The sequence below is a fragment of the Erpetoichthys calabaricus genome, chromosome 5, assembly GCF_900747795.2.
Source record: "Erpetoichthys calabaricus chromosome 5, fErpCal1.3, whole genome shotgun sequence".
Lineage (NCBI taxonomy): Eukaryota > Metazoa > Chordata > Cladistia > Polypteriformes > Polypteridae > Erpetoichthys > Erpetoichthys calabaricus.
Window position 1 is genome coordinate 215,146,254 of NC_041398.2, and position 19,827 is coordinate 215,166,080.

The window sequence follows — 19,827 nt, forward strand, 5'->3', positions numbered from 1 at the left end:
GTAGGAACATTATTACATTCCTTGGAATGCACAGACACTAAAAATGTGACTAAAATATTACACCATAAAAAATAGGATGTCTTCATAATTCTCAAAGGTATCAATACAAATGGAACTTAATGACAAGGAAACAAATGGAAATGAAGGGGAAGAGCGTTGAAGCCAGCAGGCCCAAGTCACTGAAGTGGCGATCCTGCCAGCTTTAAAGATGAATCTACAAAGGGATAGCATCAGCTAACAGCTAAGTGAATGTGCACAGGGTAAATTATACACAAAATTTCTTGTGCTGTTTATGTATTTCTGTATTTACACTAGGACACCACTTGGCACATTTTACATTCTTTTCCTATTTAATTCAAGATATTGCTCCCATTGTTAAATGAGATCATTACTTTTGTATCTCTCACTTTTTACAGTTCAGAAAAAATTATCTTGAATTCTTTTTCACAAAAGAAGGCTAGATATTGGGAAACAGCTGGATAAACTCTGGCTGTTGTTGAGGGGTTCGTTTGTCAATTAACTCATCAAATTACTATAGCTAAATAAAACTGAAAATTTGGATTAACACTGATGTTATTTTACTCCACTTAAAAGCATAATAGGCGAGTAAAACGTTTCGTGTTCGTTATGTTTTAGTTCATCTAAATGCCAGGTTCATGTTACACTTTGCATCCTGGTAGGTACACTGAGACCTTGAATTTCACACATTTAATTGAAACGCTTCTCAAAGAACATTTTACCTCTGGCTCTTCTCTTTGCTCTCCATTTTCTTCTTCCTGACTTCCATTCTTGGGTAAATAGGCCATTTTTAAGCGCAGATATCCTTTCACTCGGGATTTATGACTACAAAAGAGAGAAACCAGTTAAGGGGACTAAGATAAACACAAACACTTACAGACAAAATTCTGAAAGAGAATAAAGATTTCAATGATTAAAATGCTGTAAAAAATTTGCACTTGCATGATTCATACTAATTCCCAAATGTTAAGGCTGTGTCCATTTATTGCATGGCAATGATTACACACTGCATTTATTAGTCTGTGAAGAATGTTGAACCTAATATTGCAAAACGATTAAACTAAAATACCATAAATAACACATTTCATTGGAACAAACACTGTATATCCTCTGGTTGATCCCACAGCTCTATGAAGAATTCACAAGTATTAGTTCTCGTCCACATGTGTTCATTTTATTATGCATGCATACGCTGTCTGTGATAATTCTGTTTATTCAATCTGATCTCGTTCCTTCTCCCAGTAGTGTGTCTGTTGAAATTCCTACACTGTTCTGAACAGAATGGGCATAAAGAACATAAAAAAGAACAAATTTACCATTTATCGAAAAAACAACTGCATGAACTTAAGAAATAAAGGAAGTTTTGGTTGATGACGTAATGAAACACAAAGCAGATCCATTGAAACAGATGGGTTTACTGCATTTTACATTTAGAATATTGTCGATTCTACAACACTGATTCAACTGCATGTTTCAAAAATCTCTCATTCTGTTTTTGGAAAGACATTTGTACAGTAAAATGTTCTTTGCATTTTTCCAACATCTTGGTCATCATTCACCCTGTGACCTGTAGGGGGGCATGGCAGAGCACCAAACCCCAGACACAACTAGACCAGAGTCACGGGGTCAAATAAACTGTTTTATTAATTCAAATACCTCCTTACAGGTTTCTTCGTTAATCGAGCACGAGCACAAATCTGTTTCCCTTTCATCACCTCCACTTCTGCCAATACGAGTGTTGCTCTTCTCCAACCCACCTGGCTGAGACAGTGCGGCTTTCTTTATGTCAGACCTGGAGTATTTCTGGCGACACACCATTGCACCCAGGAAGCACTTCTGGGTCAGACGAAACCTCCCTAAAACAAGAAATGCTGCTACCCGCAGCTCCCCGTGATGGCTTCCAAGAAACCCAGCAGGGCTCCCCATTGGGGCTACAACTTCAATGCAGCACTACTGGTGGGCACAAGGGAGGTCCACCTATCACATTGCTGAAGCACATAGCCCCAGGAGGCTGCTTCCCTCCATCCATCCATTATAAAGGAACCACCCATCCCAGCCAGGATGCCAGCCAATCTATGCCTTCTAAGAGAACACAAACATAGAACTGAAAATGTGCTGCATTTCAATAGAAAAAAAACACACTCCCGTGTAGTTAACTGCCCTGACAAATAACACTCAGCTTGTTGTGTTACAGTGCTAACATGCAAATATCTGATGAGTTATAATGGTCAAACTTGGCAATAAACCGACAATAAACTTGAAGCCAAAGGATGGTACTATTCATCTTAAGGTATAAAATTGTAGCAGTGCAACAAAACATCAAAATTGAGCAAAGCAAAGATCTGAATCATGAATTTGTAATGATGACGATATGTATCTACATCAGGGGTTCTCAAGCTCAGTCCCGGGGACCCACTGAGGCTGCAGGTTTTTGTTCCAACCAGCTTCTGTTTTTAATTGGACTCCTGGGCTAATTAAGTAAACTGTTATTTCCCAGATTCTCTATTTTGGGAACAATACGGAAATTAGAAAACTATGTTTGGTTAAAAAAAAAAAATTAAAATGTACTAAGCAGTTACTGTATATGGGAATAATGTATTTTTTCTGTTTAACAACATTTTCATCTTGATTGCCATTCTACTTTTCTAAGTGTTCTAATTGTTTAATTAATCCATTATTCACTACTTTATGGGTCTGATGCTAAGGTAGTTGCAACCTTTCATGATTCAGTGCTGTTTGCCTGGGTGTCTGCTCTACTCGCTTTTAATTGTCATTATTAAGATTCAATGAAGGGAGCAAACTGCACAGAGAAAGGGCAAAATAGAATGAAAAGAGAGTTGAGCATTTAAATCCATAGGAAAACCAGAATTATTTCTAAGTTTCTTACAAATGTAAAAATCATGCTGCTGTGCTTTTCTGAATGTAGAATAAGAGAATAGGAAAAGAAACTACTAATTAAATGAGATCAGTGCTATCAGTGTTGTCACCGATTATGAATCTGATTGGAACAAAAACCCGAAGCCACAGTGGGCCCCCAGGACTGACTTTGAGAAACCCTGATCTACATTATGCCCACATGCCCAGGATGGCAAAAACACTCCTGTAGTACACTAGATACTGCTAATTAAGTATAAATACCACAAACAACTAGCACAGCAACTCTGAATGTTAAGTCACATTATCCATCCATCCTGGTATTTCCAGAAGCTACTTATTCCATGACAGAGCCACAGAGAGCTGGAAAAGAATCCATCTTTCATTACTAAAGTCACGCAATTCAAGTCACATGAACTACAGTCTATGACAGCAGTGCCCTGGATGAGGTACCAGATCACAGCAAGGCACGCTAATATTCACATGGGCACACTCACTCATACAGTGTAAGTCCGAAACCTTCGATTAAACAAAAATACACATCCTTGGAAGATGAGAGAAAAACCAAGAAAGGTGCCCACAATTCAAAACCAAACAGGTATGTAGACACAACTCCACCACATGGGAAGTACCCAGTCTAGAATTTTGACACTGGAACTGAAAGACAGTAACCTTTAGGTTACTGGGACATCCATAAGGAGAGAATTATGATTAAAAAAAAAAAACTACGCCCTTAACTTGCTTTCAAATTTTAAAAGCGTTAAACCACTGCAGCACAGTCTTGCTTCAATTCTGACAAAAGACATTTGAGAGTCAGTGAATAAATAAAAGGAGCTAAAAACAGTGCATGTGAAGTAGCAAAAGAATAGCAGACTCAAAGTAACGTTAACTTGCAAGGTCATCTACCTAAACAGCAATGGCCCACATTTTAATTGGGATTAAACTAATTAGATTCTGAAATGAACAGATACAATAGAGGTAGCAGATAATGAACTGTGAGTCTGTGAGTTCTTTTACTAACTGATACTAGAATCTCTTTAAGGTAGTGGCCTCAGTATTTGTGAAGCCAGACATTAACATTGATGAAATTTATATAAGACACAGCTTACTTTCAGACAGTTTATCTACTAAAGGACAAGAATATCATTCAGTACATACCTTCTTGGTCTAAGCAAAAAGTCTTTAAAAGTGTATGGCCTCTCCATTGCAGGATCTTCTGTCTATAAAAAAAACAAAACTTTTTTTTAACATTAAGAGATCCTCATCATCCGAGTCTGGCAGTCCCAAAGTGTGCTCACCTTCTCTTATTTTCCGTGACAATGTAACAATGTCTAATAACTAATAATTTTTCATTCCCCTACCCTTGCAAAGCCACAGCTTCTGCAAAACTTCAGTGTCCTAGGCTACAGAAATGAAACTAAATTTACCACCACCACCTTACATGAGGAGGGCTCGTCTGCCAGGTTCAGAGTGCCTGCCACACTCTGCAATGGATCCTTAGTAGAGGTGAAGGAATGAAAAGTACAGCAGGGTCAATATTCAGCCTACCCTTTCCAAATATTAAAACAATTGGAAATGGTTTGCCTGTAGTACTAAAGTGTTGCACTGTGTCAGCCATTATAGATGTGGTGAGAAGTTAAGCAAAATGACACCTTTTATGGGCTAACTAGAAAGATTACAATATGCAAGCTTTCAAGGCAACTCAGGCTCCTTCTTCAGGCAAGGTGTAATTAAATAATTACATAATTACATCTTGCCTGAAGAAAGGGCCTGAGTTGCCTCGAAAGCTTGCATATTGTAATCTTTCTAGTTAGCCAATAATGGTTTGCCTGAAACATTCTGGGCCCAGTCAAAAGTTATTATCCATGACCTGCCCAAACTGCTCTCACACCTGGGCTTTTGGGTCCAACTCTTTCATTGCTTGAGAAACCTTGGGCTGCAAAGGTCACCCATGAAATTTAATGGCGTCCTGCTAACACTGAAGCGTTGCTGCTGGACACTGGCTCCTAGAGTGGTTAATGTTAAATGTGACAGTAACTTTTTAACTTGTTTCTTGCCATTCCCTTCACTACTAAGCCTTAAAACAGGATCCATCTTGATTTCATGACTCCTGAAAAGAAGGAAAAACTGCTCTAAATATGAGTCATCCTGTCCTTTTTTGACCTAACACCCCCAAGATGAGACTCCAACATATAATCTCAGAATGGACAAACAGACTGCAAAGTCCATCATTAATGCTGAACCTATGAGGCTTTGGTGCCACTTATGAGCAACCTTATTTTTAAGCTTGATGGAGTTCATATGAACGATTCATACATAACACAGAAATCCAGCAATGAGCCACCAATCAGAATTGGATTAGACAGATTTCTCCTTCCATTCACACTACTGCGGGCGTCTGTGTCACCAACTACTCAAGCGCTATCTTACTGTACATTCACAAGGATTACGCATTACGTCTTTGACCTCTGAGTCCACTTGTCCTTATTTAGGCCAAATCCTCTGAATTGTTATTAAGAACATGCACGCTAGACACAATGGAGAGAAACACATTTTTTTCTGTGCAACATCCAAATCAAACTAAGTTGTTGTCTATTAGCATACAAGTCATAAAAAGCACGAGCCACCTGTGACACATGGACAACATACAGTAATCCCTCGCTATATCGCGCTTCGACTTTCGCGGCTTCACTCTATCGCGGATTTTATATGTAAGCATATTTAAATATATATCGTGGATTTTTTGCTGGTTCACGGATTTCTGCAGACAATGGGTCTTTTAATTTCTGGTACATGCTTCCTCAGTTGGTTTGCCCAGTTGATTTCATACAAGGGACGCTATTGGCAGATGGCTGAGAAGCTACCCAACCAGAGCGCGTATTACGTATTAAATAAAACTCCTCAAATGTATTGTGAGCATGGGGGCTGTTCGCACCCCTAGAGGATACGGCCGCTCCTCAAAAAACGCTGAAAGATTACCTTCACATTGCTCTCTTCCTTGCTGGGCATACATATGGCTACTTTGTCAAGCGATATGTTTCTTGCACTGTGCTTCGCATACTTAAAAGATCAAACAGCACGTATTGATTTTTGATTGTTTGCTTTCCTCCCTCTCTCTCTCTCTCTTGCTCTGACATTCTCTGCTCCTGACGGAGGGGGTGTGAGCAGGGGGGCTGTTCGCACCCCTAGACGATACGGATGCTCGTCTAAAAATGCTGAAAGATTACCTTCACGTTGCTCCCTTCTGTGCAGCTGGTTTGTCAAGCGACATGCTTCCCGCACGGTGCTTCGCATACTTAAAAGCTCGAAGGGCACGTATTGATTATTTGTTTTTCTCTGTCTCTCTCTCTGACATTCTCTGCTCCTGATGGAGGGGGTGTGGGCAGAGGGGCTGTTCGCACACTGGCCTAGAGCAGGGGTGGGCAGATTCAGTCCTGGAGGGCCGCAGTGGCTGCAGGTTTTTGCTCCAACCCAATTGCTTAATAAGAAGCCCTTATTGCTCAAGTAACACTTCAGCTTCACTTTAGTTGTCTTGCTCGTTAAGATTTTGAACCCTTATTGCTTATTTTAGTCTTAAACAGCTGTATTCTTGGTTTTTAATTGCTCCTAATTAGCAATAACATGCAAATGACGAAAGAGACCAGCATTTCTCCATTTAGCTTGTTTTCATTTACACCTGTGTGTATTTATCATGCACTAGTTGGTTTAATTAAATACTTGGAAGGAAAGTGAAGAGAAAAAAGTGAAGCACTGAGAATTACTCATCTGTTTTAGACTTCAAATCATTTGGATGATATCCTTAGAAAGGAAAATAAATCTAGGATATGAGAATGACCTGACATGGCAGAGTTAAAGTGCTAGCAAGCCATGCAATTAAATAATTGACAAGGATTGGTTTTTAATTAAGCAACTGGGTTGGAACAAAAACCTGCAACCACTGCGGCCCTCCAGGACTGAATCTGCCCACCCCTGGCCTAGAGGATATGGACGCTCCTCTAAAAAATGCTGAAAGACTACCTTTATATTGCTGCCTTCCTTGCAGCTGCTTTATCCGGCGGTGCTTCTCATACTTAAAAGCCAAACAGCCCTATTGATTTTTGTTTGCTTTTTTCTCTCTCTCTCTCTGACATTCTCTGCTCCTGACGCACACTCCTTTGAAGAGGAAGATATGTTTGCATTCTTTTAATTGTGAGACGGAACTGTCATCTCTGTCTTGTCATGGAGCACAGTTTAAACTTTTGAAAAAGAGACAAATGTTTGTTTGCAGTGTTTGAATAAAGTTCCTGTCTCTCTACAACCTCCCGTGTTTCTGTGCAAATCTGTGACCCAAGCATGACAATATAATAATAACCATATAAACATATGGTTTCTACTTCGCGGATTTTCACCTTTAGCGGGGGGGTCTGGAACGCAACCCCCGCGATAGAGGAGGGATTACTGTACATACATTTTCTGGTTTATCACCTAGCTCACCTCTGTTTTTTTTTGTTTGAATTTCAGCATTGTGCTATTGTGACATCGTGGAGGTGTGGTGACGTGCTTTTAATGGCCAATCAATACTTAATAATTGTTTGCATATTGTTTTGATAAAGGAAATACTTTTTTCTATTTAGATAAAGTCATTTTGAGGTCTATTGGCAAATGTTTCTCCCTACTTTGTGCCTGTCTGTTTCTTTTGATTTGTTGCCAATCATTTGAAATCAACTTTCATCTTCATTTGAAAGATGATTCTGTCCAGGATGGATGGATAGATTTTAGCAGCAGCAAACAGCCCACCATGGACATTCTGTTTAAATTGTGTTCAGTTATCTCATTGCTTGATGAAGACAAAACATGTCATATTCATTGGAATAAAATATTTTCATTTTGGAGTTATATGTTCATAAAAGCTCCTTCAAATTGACACATCAGGGTTTTGTGGAACAGTATCATGCTACAAGTGATCCTGTGAAACACACAATGCAGAAATTTGTGAGCTTATCAGTGATATCATGTATCATATGGAAAGAACTCCTCATAAGTCAAGACAGCTGTGTCACAGAGGTCATGTCAGAGTGTACTCCATGATTTACGCACTAGCTTTTTGTGCACCACCTAGGTATATTTCATTCACACTAAATGCTAAAATTAGTTAAAAAGTATTCTCATGATGAAAATATTTTACACTCTTTGTCAAAATAAAAATGAATCTAGTATATAGTAAATATATAATAAAACACCAAAGTCTGTGTGTCCAGTCCCTCAGAGCAATCTGATTGGTTAGTTTGGCTTTGGTGTGATTTGTGAGTTTGATTTTGGAGACGCGACATAAGAGGAAGTCAGAATGAGAGTAAACGCGTAGGAGGTATGCTATTAGTGCCATCTTCAAAGACGGCAAATATAAAACCGGACAGGAGGAGAGAAAGGTGCCTTGAAAATAATGATAGACCTTCAGAAGAGGGCTTTATGGGAACGCACTTGAGAGAGGGAGTACATGCAAACACAGAGGAAAGGTGCTGAGAGCACATGTAGGGCAGGAGACAGCAAATCTTGCTTTAATGATTTTGTTGCCTATCTTTGACAAGTACTGTGGGTGTATATTAATATTTTGTGAAACCCTGTCTTGCAAATTATACTGAAAATAACTAAACTCAATATATCTCATTTTTCTGGCTTCATGTATTCGATGTACAGCGACTACTCTGCTCCGTTCAAATCAAACAACCATTCTTTACTATGATCCTCTTTTCAAAGATATTTTTGCAGGCAGTTTAGTATCTGTACATACAATAATATCCCTACAATTACAGTGACAGGAAAGAGTTAAGGCATAAGTTTGGCATTCTTCAAGTAAAAGTTATTTCTTCACAATCATAGGGTATATTAATTTGCCATAAGATACTGTGTTCTAAAGTAAATTTTTATAATGTTTAAAAAACACCTAACATACACTTGCATTTATAATGGAGGTTAACAGCTCTGGGGTCCCAATGTAGAAAATAAATTACAAGTCTTCAAATTTACCAAAAAGATCCACTTTGAAGCATCAATGTTTCTGATTTAATGTTCATGTTTCTGTGGTATGCTTATAACAACAAAAGTAAACTGGAATCAATGCATTTTATCACAGATTCTTGGTGCTATTTTCATAAGCAAGGATGCATTTCTTTCTTGCAGTGGGAGTCGTGGGTAAGGTTTTGAGAAAATACTGAAAAAAAGAAAAAAACAAGCTGTGTGAAAGAGCCAAACACTGAAATGGACTGAAGCGCCTCAAACCAATTGTTGAAATTTGTATCACATGCTGAAACACCTCTTGCTGAGAATATGGAGATAAAAGGCCAGTTGACAAAAGTTTTGAGTAAGTAAACCCACTGACACTCACTGACATCAATCAGTCCATAAATACACAGGAAGAATGTGCAGACTCATTGCAGATTCAAGCACCGTGAGGCAAGAATGACAGCTTTGTGCTACTACTCTGCCTATGCTAAGACATCTGTACTAAACTTGCTAAACTTTATCCTGATTAAAACTGAATACATTTCTATAATATATGTTCAACTTTTGTAGCTTGATTATGCACTGCACACAAACTCAACCTTTCTCTTGCTAGACCATCGAAGCATACGTACGCATTAAGATACAAGGCAGCAGGCAGTATCTTTCAAAATAACGTATTGTAATTGTCCAAAGATTCGATGTCGAGATTTTTATGAATCTCGACATTTTAAACCTCCCTGACTTTCTTGTATACAAAGTATAGGGAAAGTATTGGAATCCTCCAAAAATTCAATTTCGAGATTTTGATGAATCTCAACATTTTAGATCTCCCCGCGTCTGAAAATATTTTTTGAATTACGTCTGTGTGTCTGTCTGTGTGTGTGTCTCTGTATGTAAAAACGATAACTTCAGTATGTGTTCACTTAGGTTAACCAAATGTTGCATACAAATATAACGTAGGTGTCTATCAACTTCTGGGCTATTTCCATTAACTGGAAGTGGAACTTTACCTTTTCATTCATACAGCTGCAGAGTCGGATTTATTCAACTTTACTTTTATAATAATTGTTCAATATATTATTAATTTGATTTGATTTGTTATTGATGGTTCTTTAATGTACATAATATAAAAATATAATCATTGTCTTGTGGTTTAGTCCTCAAATATCCATCCCCATATCTGAGTATATGAGAAAGTCGAGGGGAGACCACTCACGATTTTTTTTTTTTATTTGAGTAGGAGGAACAAACTTCCAAATAGTTAAAGACTGTGAGTGACCGTAACTGTGACATTTTTCTGTGAGTACTATCTAATTAGTTCACTTCTGGGCATTAACATTTAATGTTAATAATGGCACCTGGAGACGAGTTTTTAAGGTGAAACCAGGCCCCTGGTCGGAGGAAGATAAGCAACGAGGTGAAGTGCACGGCTTGACTCCTTTTAAAATGGCTTAATCTCACAAAAAATGTTCATTTTTTTGCCTTTTTTTCCTTCCTAATATGACATGCAGTATGTATTCAAGCTCAAGACATTGATAAATACTCAACAACATGTTTGGCTTGAAAAATTGATTTATTCAGTGCTTTTTTTATGTTGACAACTTGGGACCTCTAACCTCCATTATAAAATGCAAGGCCAGGCTAAGCAATTTTTAAAATTCATAAAACATGCTTCATATTAGAGCTCAATTTCATGTGGCAAATGAATAAATACCATGCAAAACTACCTACCCTTTAAGTGATTGACTTGAATTTAAGATAAATTACTTTAAAATGTAACCCCTTGGATTCCAAACCTGAGGTAGTGTTGTTTTTCAAAATTCTTTTTTTTTTTTTTTACGTAGGAAACTGGGAATACACTGAGCCATGATGAAGCTAAAACAGTTTTTAATGTGTGAATGCTCAAACCGGAGGAATGATCTCAAATATCAGTACCAAACCACAAGTCAAGTCCTTAGCTCTCATAAAGCCTTCCAGTTCTTGAGTTATATATTGCAGAGATGTCAGCTGCTTCCAAAGAATTACTCTGTTTAGGGATTGTGGACCCAAAATAGTGGAGGCATTATTTTGGACGGAATTTACTGTTGAGGTGTGATGACTACTAACTGCTGACTGACTGTTGTGAGCTGTTCTCATTGCTGGCAGCAGTAGCCAAGTTGACTGACTGAAAATGAGTTGTTTTGCATTGACGTTCACTTCACTGTACGCACATATACTGTATAATCCATATGGGTATACAGAGGTTATTGTACATGAATGTGCATGTTTAGGTATGATACAAGACAATACCTAAGTGATATGCACCAAACAATAATAAAGTTAACTGATATGGAGGTACTGGACACACACACTCACTGACCCAATTAAACACTCATGCATATGAAACAGGTCCTGAAACCCGCTAAGTCGCAGTGGGCAGAGCCTGTGTAGGTGGTATGAGGTGTAAGACAGGAACAAGCCCTAGGAGAGATTGATTGCCTGAAGAGCCTACTCACTCATCCATATTTACACTCACACTGAGAGGGTTTTGAAAATCCCCAGATAACGTTAATGTATTGAATGTAGAATGTGTTAGAATGTATAAGGGAAACCGGAATATTGGAAGAAAAATGTACACAGATACAGGAAAACATGCTCACTCCTAACAGGCAGGGGTTGGATGCATGATTGGCTGCTAAACCTTTCAAAATGACATTCATAACCCTACTATTAGCATGAAGAATTGAACTGAGGGTGGCACGGTGGCACAGTGGTAGCGCTGCTGCCTCACAGTTAGGAGAAATGGGTTCGCTTCCCAGGTCCTCCCTGCATGGAGTTTGCATGTTCTCCCAGTGTCTGCGTGGGTTTCCTCAGGGTACTCTGGATTCCTCCCACAGTCTAAAGTCATGCAGGTTAGGTGCATTGGCGATCCTAAATTGTCCCTAGTGTGTGCTTGGTGGGTGTGTGTGTGTGCGTGTGTGTGCCCTGCAGGGGTTTGTTTCCTGCCTTGTGCCCTGTGCTGGCTGGGATTGGCTCCAGCAGACCCCTGTGACCCTATAGTTAGGATATAGCGGGTTGGATAATGGATGGATGGATGGATTAAACTGAGTCATGTATCTGGTCATCACAGAACTCTTTTCACTCTGCATTGTTCTGCATAAAGCACTGATATCTTTTGAACCTTTGAGCATTACATTTATTTTTGTGGAAAATAATCTCTTGACCAGTTTTCCAAGGTCTCAAAACAAATCTTCTTCTATTCCAGCAATCAAGCCTAAAATGAAAAACTGCATTTTTAGCAGGTTTCCTTAGGTAAAACAATGGTGTGTTGAATATACAGGAAATGTTTGTATCAGATGCTATAAATATGCCATTTATTCTGCACTTGGTACAGTAAAGTCAGTAATGTGAAGCACAGTTTTAACTGATTTATAAAAAGCCTGCTTTATTAAACTCACTATGGTCAAGAATCTTAAATTCAGGACCTCAATAAACTCCTCTGTACAGATGGAGAAACACATTCTGCTATTAAGCTACACAAGACACAAAGTCTGCCCAGAATTCAAGTAAAAGTTTCAATATAATCTCTGTTTAAAAAAAAATATTATTAAATGTTTGCAATAAAGATGCAGGTTTTACTCACTGGCAAATGGTTAAGTGGCACATCAACCTGTCCAAGGAAGTCATCTCTTGTCTGGAAGGAAAAGGGAAAAAAAATGTTTAGTCAAAGGTTAAGCAAAGTCTTAATGCCAACTGTATGTGATGGCAACAAAGACAAATTATAAATACTGAGTATAATATGTGAGAAATTAAAAAAAACTTCTAGGCCAAGATGTTTCTTTATATTAATCTCAACAGTTATATAAAAGACAAACTTGCAGTAGGTGTTAACAGATTTGCCCCGAGAGCACCCTATGTACCTGCACCAAAAAATCACTCCTCACTTCTGCTGGTCACATAGAAGCGATTATTTATTATAGTCACATAGAAGCGAGTGTTTTTCTCACTCACAACTCTTGTGCAGACTCGGTGGTCTTTGGTACAAATGTGTCTCCCATCTGTCATTTCATCAAGCTACCAAAGACCCGTGAAAACTCTCGAGTCACATTTGTTTTTTCCTTTGTAATGGTAGCCAATCATGAACATGCACTTCTAAGGAATATTTTAACTTGTAACAGCCTGGCTGTTGCTTAAATAATAATAATAATAAAAAAACAATCTTTATAAGCTACAAGGCGCATGCGCACTGTGCTCCAAGTGGGGCTTTAATCTCCTCTTAGACAATCATCCTTTAGGAAATTAGAACAATCCAGACAAGAACAGGCCAATCAACCCAACAAAAATTGCAACATGTCAGGTCCCTAAAGTGTGTCTACCACACTACTTGATAGTTTATTCCAAGTGTCTATCATTGTTTGCGTAAAGAAAAACTTCCTAATGTTTCTGTAAAATTACCCTAAACAAGTTTTCAACTGTGTCCCTGAGAAAGCAGAAAAACATTATTAACTGTAATGTTTAAAAGTATCCATCTATCCATCCATTATCCAACCTGCTATATCCTACCTGCAGGGTTGCGGGGGTCCCAGCCAATACAGGGCGCCAGCCCACCGCAGATGATTAGAAGTACTTAATTTACAAATACCAATGACTGTATTTTGTATTAATCATGCGGCAGAGAGCTATATAATTTATTACTTCTATATGAATTTGTTTTTTATTTAGGTAGAAGAAAAGAATTAAGCTTGTGCACAGAATTATATGATTAACTTACATTCCTCTATGAGAAAGTGCTAACATCTTGATACTAACAGAACACCCTGTGATATTATAAATTAATGTGATCGTTTCTTTACTCTTGTTTAATATTATAAGAAAACAAGTCATTTATGAATTAATAAATAAGGATTATTAATCTAATCAAACAAATATAATCTAGTGAAGATACTAAAGTTATAAGAATGTAATCTCTTTATAATTAATGCAATGAACTTTAAGAAAACTGCTTAAAATGGGTTTGTGTGTGTGTACTGAGAGGTCACAGTCTTTAGATAATGTAGGTGCCTGGTACTGCTTTGTTTTTCTGTACTCCCGAATGTCATAAATTCAGATGTAACCCTAATTCATGTATGACGTCAAAATGAACTGTTATGTTTTTTTCTGTTCTCTCTTTGGCTAATGAACAAGCTAGGTGATAAAAGGGTGAACAGTTTTTTCTTTTTCCAGTCTGCCCGCATTCTCCACCAGGGCAGTCTCACAGTTTTTTTCTCACCAAGAATAAAAGAATAAAGAAATTGTTTTTTATTAAAATTGGTTTTAGACTCCCGTTGTTGATTTCGACTTCAGAGATCACATCCCCTTGTTCTTGATGAACACCTTTTAAAGTAACAGTCACGATCCACTGTACTAACTCCCTTCATATTTTTAAACACTTCAATCATGTCACCTCTTAATCTTCTTTTGCTTAAACTGTATAGGCACAGCTCTTTTAAACTTTCCTCATAATGCAACACCTGTAGCCCTGGAATCAGTCGAGTCGTTCTTCTTGGACCTTTTCTAGTGCTGCTGTGTCCTTTTTGTAGCCTGCAGACCAAAACTGTACACAGTACTCAAGGTGATCCTCTGCCTTCAAGCGATAAGGAACATATTATTGATTTATTTTTAGTTATTGTTTTGGTGTGTGTGATGTGTGGTGTCATCATGGCTACATTATGTAACACATTTGTGCATAATAAGGAACATCCAAACATTGACAAAAGAGAATAGGGCACTTGAACAAAACAAGGAAATTATTTTATGAAATGATTCTGGCTTTTGTTAAGTTTTGACTTTAATTCTGCTTTTGTATTCTAAACTTCATAAAAGACCTGGCAAAATGTGTTTAGCAGACCACTTCTAACGTCCCTGGCAATCTTTCTGAAGAAAAAAAAAAATCTTCAACTGATCTCTCTGTTTTAACAAAGTGTCCCTAAGGAGTTCATTCATTCATTCATTCTGATGCAGCAGGTATTCAGACTTAAGAAGGAAAAGAGGACCTGTGAGAGTAAAAGTTCAAAGAAACATTGTTTAAATGCTTGTGGAGGGCAGTGATAATAATACAACAGCGTGAAAAATCACCAAGAGCAAAAACAAAGCCTAAGCAGAAACAAAGAGAGCAATACAAACATACTAGAATAGAAAGCTACCGTATGAGATGATGAACAAGTTTCTCTTTAAATAAAACGACGACACAACGGGCCTCAGAAGACTGTAAAGTAAATGTAGCTGTCTCTGCTGTAAGCAGAGTAGGTGACTAAATAAGCTCTGCTGTTCCTCACATGAGTACTGAAGAATCCCATAGGATCACCAAGTTTAGGTGATTGTACTTTCGTAAGCACCGCACTGCACCATCTCTAAGGTGGCTGAATATTAAAAAAAAAACTAACACAAGAAAATCAATGTTTTCCTCTGTGCAACTTACAGTTAGACTGAAAGGCACACACTCTCACTGAGCAGCTTTAGCCAGGGTGGGTCAGGTACCCCATACACACCAAGGCATTTTCTTAGGGCAACTACAGAATAAGAGAGAGAACACCCACAATAGTGCTGTTTGATGGCAAAGCCAAAGCCAGACTGTATTCATCTGATGCTTTTCAATATTCCACACAAGCTCTGGCCAATGAAATTCTGATTCACATTTTGACTGACCAAAGTCTGCTCAGTTGGTCCTACTGTGCACACGTCCATCACCAGCTTGGCATTACACATCAACTCTACCCTGCATCTATTTAGGTTGTGAGAAACACAGATACTTTAAATATATTTGTATTTATATATGTATATATGTACAGTGTATATAGCACTTCTGGGTCAGACGGAGTTTTTATCAGCCCGGAAGTACTTTGGGGTTTCTGTCCTCATGATCCACTAGTACTTCCGAGCTAGGTGAAAACTTTGTCTCCCACCATCTTCCCACAGCGTCCCCTGGTGGCACCAACAGTACCCAGCAGGGCTGAGTTGCCGAACTCCATGTCCCATAATGCCCTGTGGAAATCCGGGGCACAGCTGCAGTCCAGGGAAGCTGCCATCTAGTGTCTTTTTTTATATCTTAAAAAAGCCACCTTCTCCCATCTTTCCATCACAGGGGTGCCCCGGCCGGGCTGAAATGCCAGCTGTCTCTTACAATATTATATATATTTCCTCGTGGGGATTAATAAAGTGTCTATCTATCTATCTATCTATCTATCTATCTATCTATCTATCTATCTATCTATCTATCTATCTATCTATCTATCTATCTATCTATCTATCTATCTATCTATCTATTAGGGCCCCCCCTGCTTTCTTATAATATATATATTATTTATTAAAAGTATGTATTTTGTTAGGAAACCAATAAGATTGTTAGGAGGCAACACAGAGGACTGTGACCACAAAATGGACTGCAAGGTCAAAATTTGGCTGCTTGTCAAAAACTAGAAAAGCAAACAAGAGCCAAAATAAACCCAAGTCTGAAATGTTAAACAGATCCAATGTCAAAGAAGTCAGAGCAAGACAACTTAACACTAAATCTTCAATCTTTCACTAACGCTGACAAGAAAAAGAGACAATTTACAAAAGGGATCAATGTGCAGATGCCCAAAGCTGTGCATTGCTATTTCTTACTGGTGAGAGATGATGACGCAGAATGTCACATGACTGGGAACAGGCATAACAACCATACACACTAGGGCTATGGACATACACAGATGGTCCCTAAATGGTACTGTTCATCAAAAAAACATATCACAAAATGGCAATACTAGAATAACAATATGATAATTCAAAAAGTGCAAAAACAAATTACATGTACACAAGAGGGGGCAGCATGGTGGGGCAATGGTAGTGCTGCTGCCTCACAGTAAGGAGAGAAGGGATTGCATTATGGGTCTTCCCTGCATGGAGTTTGCATGTTTTCCCTCATGTCCGTGTCCTCCAGTTTCCTCCTAGAGCCCAAAAACATGCAGGTTAGGTGGATTGACGATACTAAACTGGCTCTAGTGTGTGTGTGTTTTCACCCTGTGATGGACTGGTGCCTTGTCCAGGGTTTGTTCCTGCCTTGTGCCCTATGCTAGCTGGAATAGGCTCCAGCACTGCCAGGTGACCCTTTTTGGGACAGAGCAAGTTAGAAGATGACTGACTGATAGAAATGTGCACAAGACATACACAAATAAGTACCACAGGATCCCATGAATTTAGATTACAACAAAAGTTAGGAAAAACAAAACCATACACAGTTATTCTTGCTATCCACGGATTCCGTTCCCACGGGTTTGCTTATCCACATTTCGCATCACCTGCGGTCTAGTCGTACTTATTCATGGTCACGTCCTGCAGAAAAAAAATTTCTAGGGGTTTATTGCACAGCAGTGAAATGTGAGATTGAGCAATGAGAGGTCTGTGATGTCCTTAGGTGTCTGGGGCAGTGAAAGGACCAGCGCTGGGAGGCATTAATAAACCATTGAACCCCATTTGTGATGGGGACCAGAGCCTGCAATTGTTCATAAGATTGCACTGATTAAATCCTGGCCTTTTGTAAATATCTCCTGTTGCTGGATGGTTTAGTGAGTTCCTCACATCGTCCCAGCTGCGGTTGCTCTTGCTCTCTGGCAGAGCACATACAAGACAATTGAACTTCACTACAGAGGAAGCAAAAGTCATAACAAGGTTTCTGTTGGCAAACCTGTGGAAAGATCATTACTTACCCTCAAGGGGTGAGAACAGAGAACTGACACAGCCCCCCATCCCCCCCGTCTACCTCCGCTTGTCCTTCCACCGAGCTGTTGTTCTGCCAGAACCTAGCCCCATTTTGTCCACAGGATAAATGTAACCACAGTAGATAGCAAGAGTTGACTGTATATTGTAATTTATGGTATACTGTACATTAAGTTATTTAGGTCTTTTTTATAAAGAGCTCAGCCCTGATGCAGATTTTGACATGCTATTCACTGTGTTTACTGAGTTAGATTATAAACCCTTGGGAGAATTTTGGACAAAATATTGCAGATCAAAGTAACTGAATGGGAAAATGTCAACTCTTTACACCCACTGACATTTCCAAAGGTTAGAAAATAACTGAACAATAACACTTTTTGGGTAAACTAAACCTCAAGTATGCTGATATAATGTTCTGCCAATTTTAAACCAATACATTTATATTTATCCCCCTTCAAAAAACAGTGCATTTCTCATAAATTTATTTGCTGTCTATTATAAGCTCATCGATGTATCTTAACCGATAAAAGCTTAATGGATGTACATGATGCCTGTTTAAAAGTTTTGCTGTGGTTTGTGCCTGCCTTGAGCCTTATTCAGAGTCGTGTCTCCTTCAAGTTTATCTGACTCCAGTTCAGAGGTTGGTTTGGCTCTACTTCTGCTGGCACATTTCACACCAAGAAGAACAGCATTAGCTATGAAAAGAGAGAGCTGCTTTTAACTTCTTATGCTCTTCTTTAGAATCATTTTAGTAGATGATTTAGATCCACAGAGAAACCAGAGTCACCCCTTAGTCATCAAACTCCAACTCAAACATTCGTATATAAAAATAATCAGAGAGCCTTCTAAGCCTTTGTGGACAGCAGTAGCCTGCTAAATATTATAAGTCCTTGTGACAACACATTAAGACAAAGCACACTTAGCTAGTTCTCACCTTTGTATGACAAAGAAAATATTTAATAATGTTTGGAAGTATGAATTCAGTTACAAAGTGCCTCCTCTAGCATCTCTCATTCTAAGCACTGGACCAGCAAATCTGCTTGAGCTCGCTGTCAGACTCTATTTATCGCTAGCAGAGATGTGCTTTTGTTAAGCTATTTAAGCATGAAAGTTACAGCTGCATGAAAAGAATGAAGGAAAAGCCATTGACCTGTGTGGCATACAGCTAGCGCTGAAGCTCCCTGGCTCTAGTTTGGCTCCTTGGAATCCCATTATTAACCCATTCTGTCGAATGGGAGCAGGCATATGGAAGTGACACGATTGTTTTCATACAGTGCCCTCCATAATGTTTGGGACAACTTCTCCTTGATTTACCCCTCTATTCCAGTTTTCAATTACAAACCAAACAATCCAGACGTCATTAAAGTTCACACTGCATACTTTAATTTAAGGGTATTTACATATAATTTCGGTCTCGCTATATAGAAATGACAACACTTATTCTACATGTTCCCCCCATTTTAGGGCATAGTAAATTTTCGGAAGGCACCGTAATTATTAAAGGAGAGGTTTAATGATAAGCACACAAATTCTAACAAAACTGAAGGAATAACAGTTTGCATACTTTTTTATTTAACAGGTGCCTGCTGCTTGTTAATATTAATTTCTAACTATTCCGAAGGTTAAATGGATGAATGGCACCATAGTACGGAGTGGTGGCTCTAAGGCTAGGGAACTGCACTGGCAATTGGAAGGTTGACGGTTCGAATCCCGTAAATGCCAATATGGACTCTGCTCTGTTGGGCCCTTAAGCAAGGCCCTTAACCTGCAATTGCTAAGCGCTTTGAGTAGTGAGAAAAGTGCTATATAAATGCAAAAAATTATTAAAATTATTATTAGTTTGGTACTATGACTTAGCATGTAAGAATTTGTACTGGCAGCCATAAAGTCCTCTCTGACCCTAAACAAGTCACTCGACCTGTTGGGGTTCAAATGAAATAAACCATACTATTAAACACATGAAACAAAAAGGTGTAGTAACTATTCAAGTCCAATTAGACAAAATATCCCGTAGCTACAGTACTGTTGTCAGCTGAAATGTCTCAGCATCCCATGCTAACTTCCCCCAAATAACATTACTACAGAGGCTCTTCTCAGGTCCTTACTGCTAGAGACTGTGGCACAGAGAGAGCCACAAAAGTGCTGCAGCTGCCAATGGCCATATGTGAGGTTGGCATGAGAGAATCTCATCTTCATTGAAACGGGTACACAAATCCTCGGCTACAGGCATTCGTAGTTCCACACTAA

At 38.7% G+C, this 19,827-nt stretch overlaps 1 protein-coding gene across 9 annotated transcripts in view; it reads right to left on the bottom strand.

The window, feature by feature from the left end:
- The window catches only part of nedd4l (NEDD4 like E3 ubiquitin protein ligase), a 555,383-nt gene that overhangs the window by 103,049 nt on the left and 432,507 nt on the right, over positions 1–19,827 (bottom strand). For all 9 annotated transcript variants that reach the window (XM_051928330.1, XM_028802511.2, XM_028802516.2 and 6 more), the window contains 3 exons: positions 12,494–12,544; positions 4,051–4,112; positions 741–843 (listed from right to left, as the gene is read on the bottom strand). In XM_051928330.1, the coding sequence (XP_051784290.1) occupies positions 741–843; positions 4,051–4,112; positions 12,494–12,544 (216 nt within the window). The remainder of the gene's footprint in view (positions 1–740; positions 844–4,050; positions 4,113–12,493; positions 12,545–19,827) is intronic.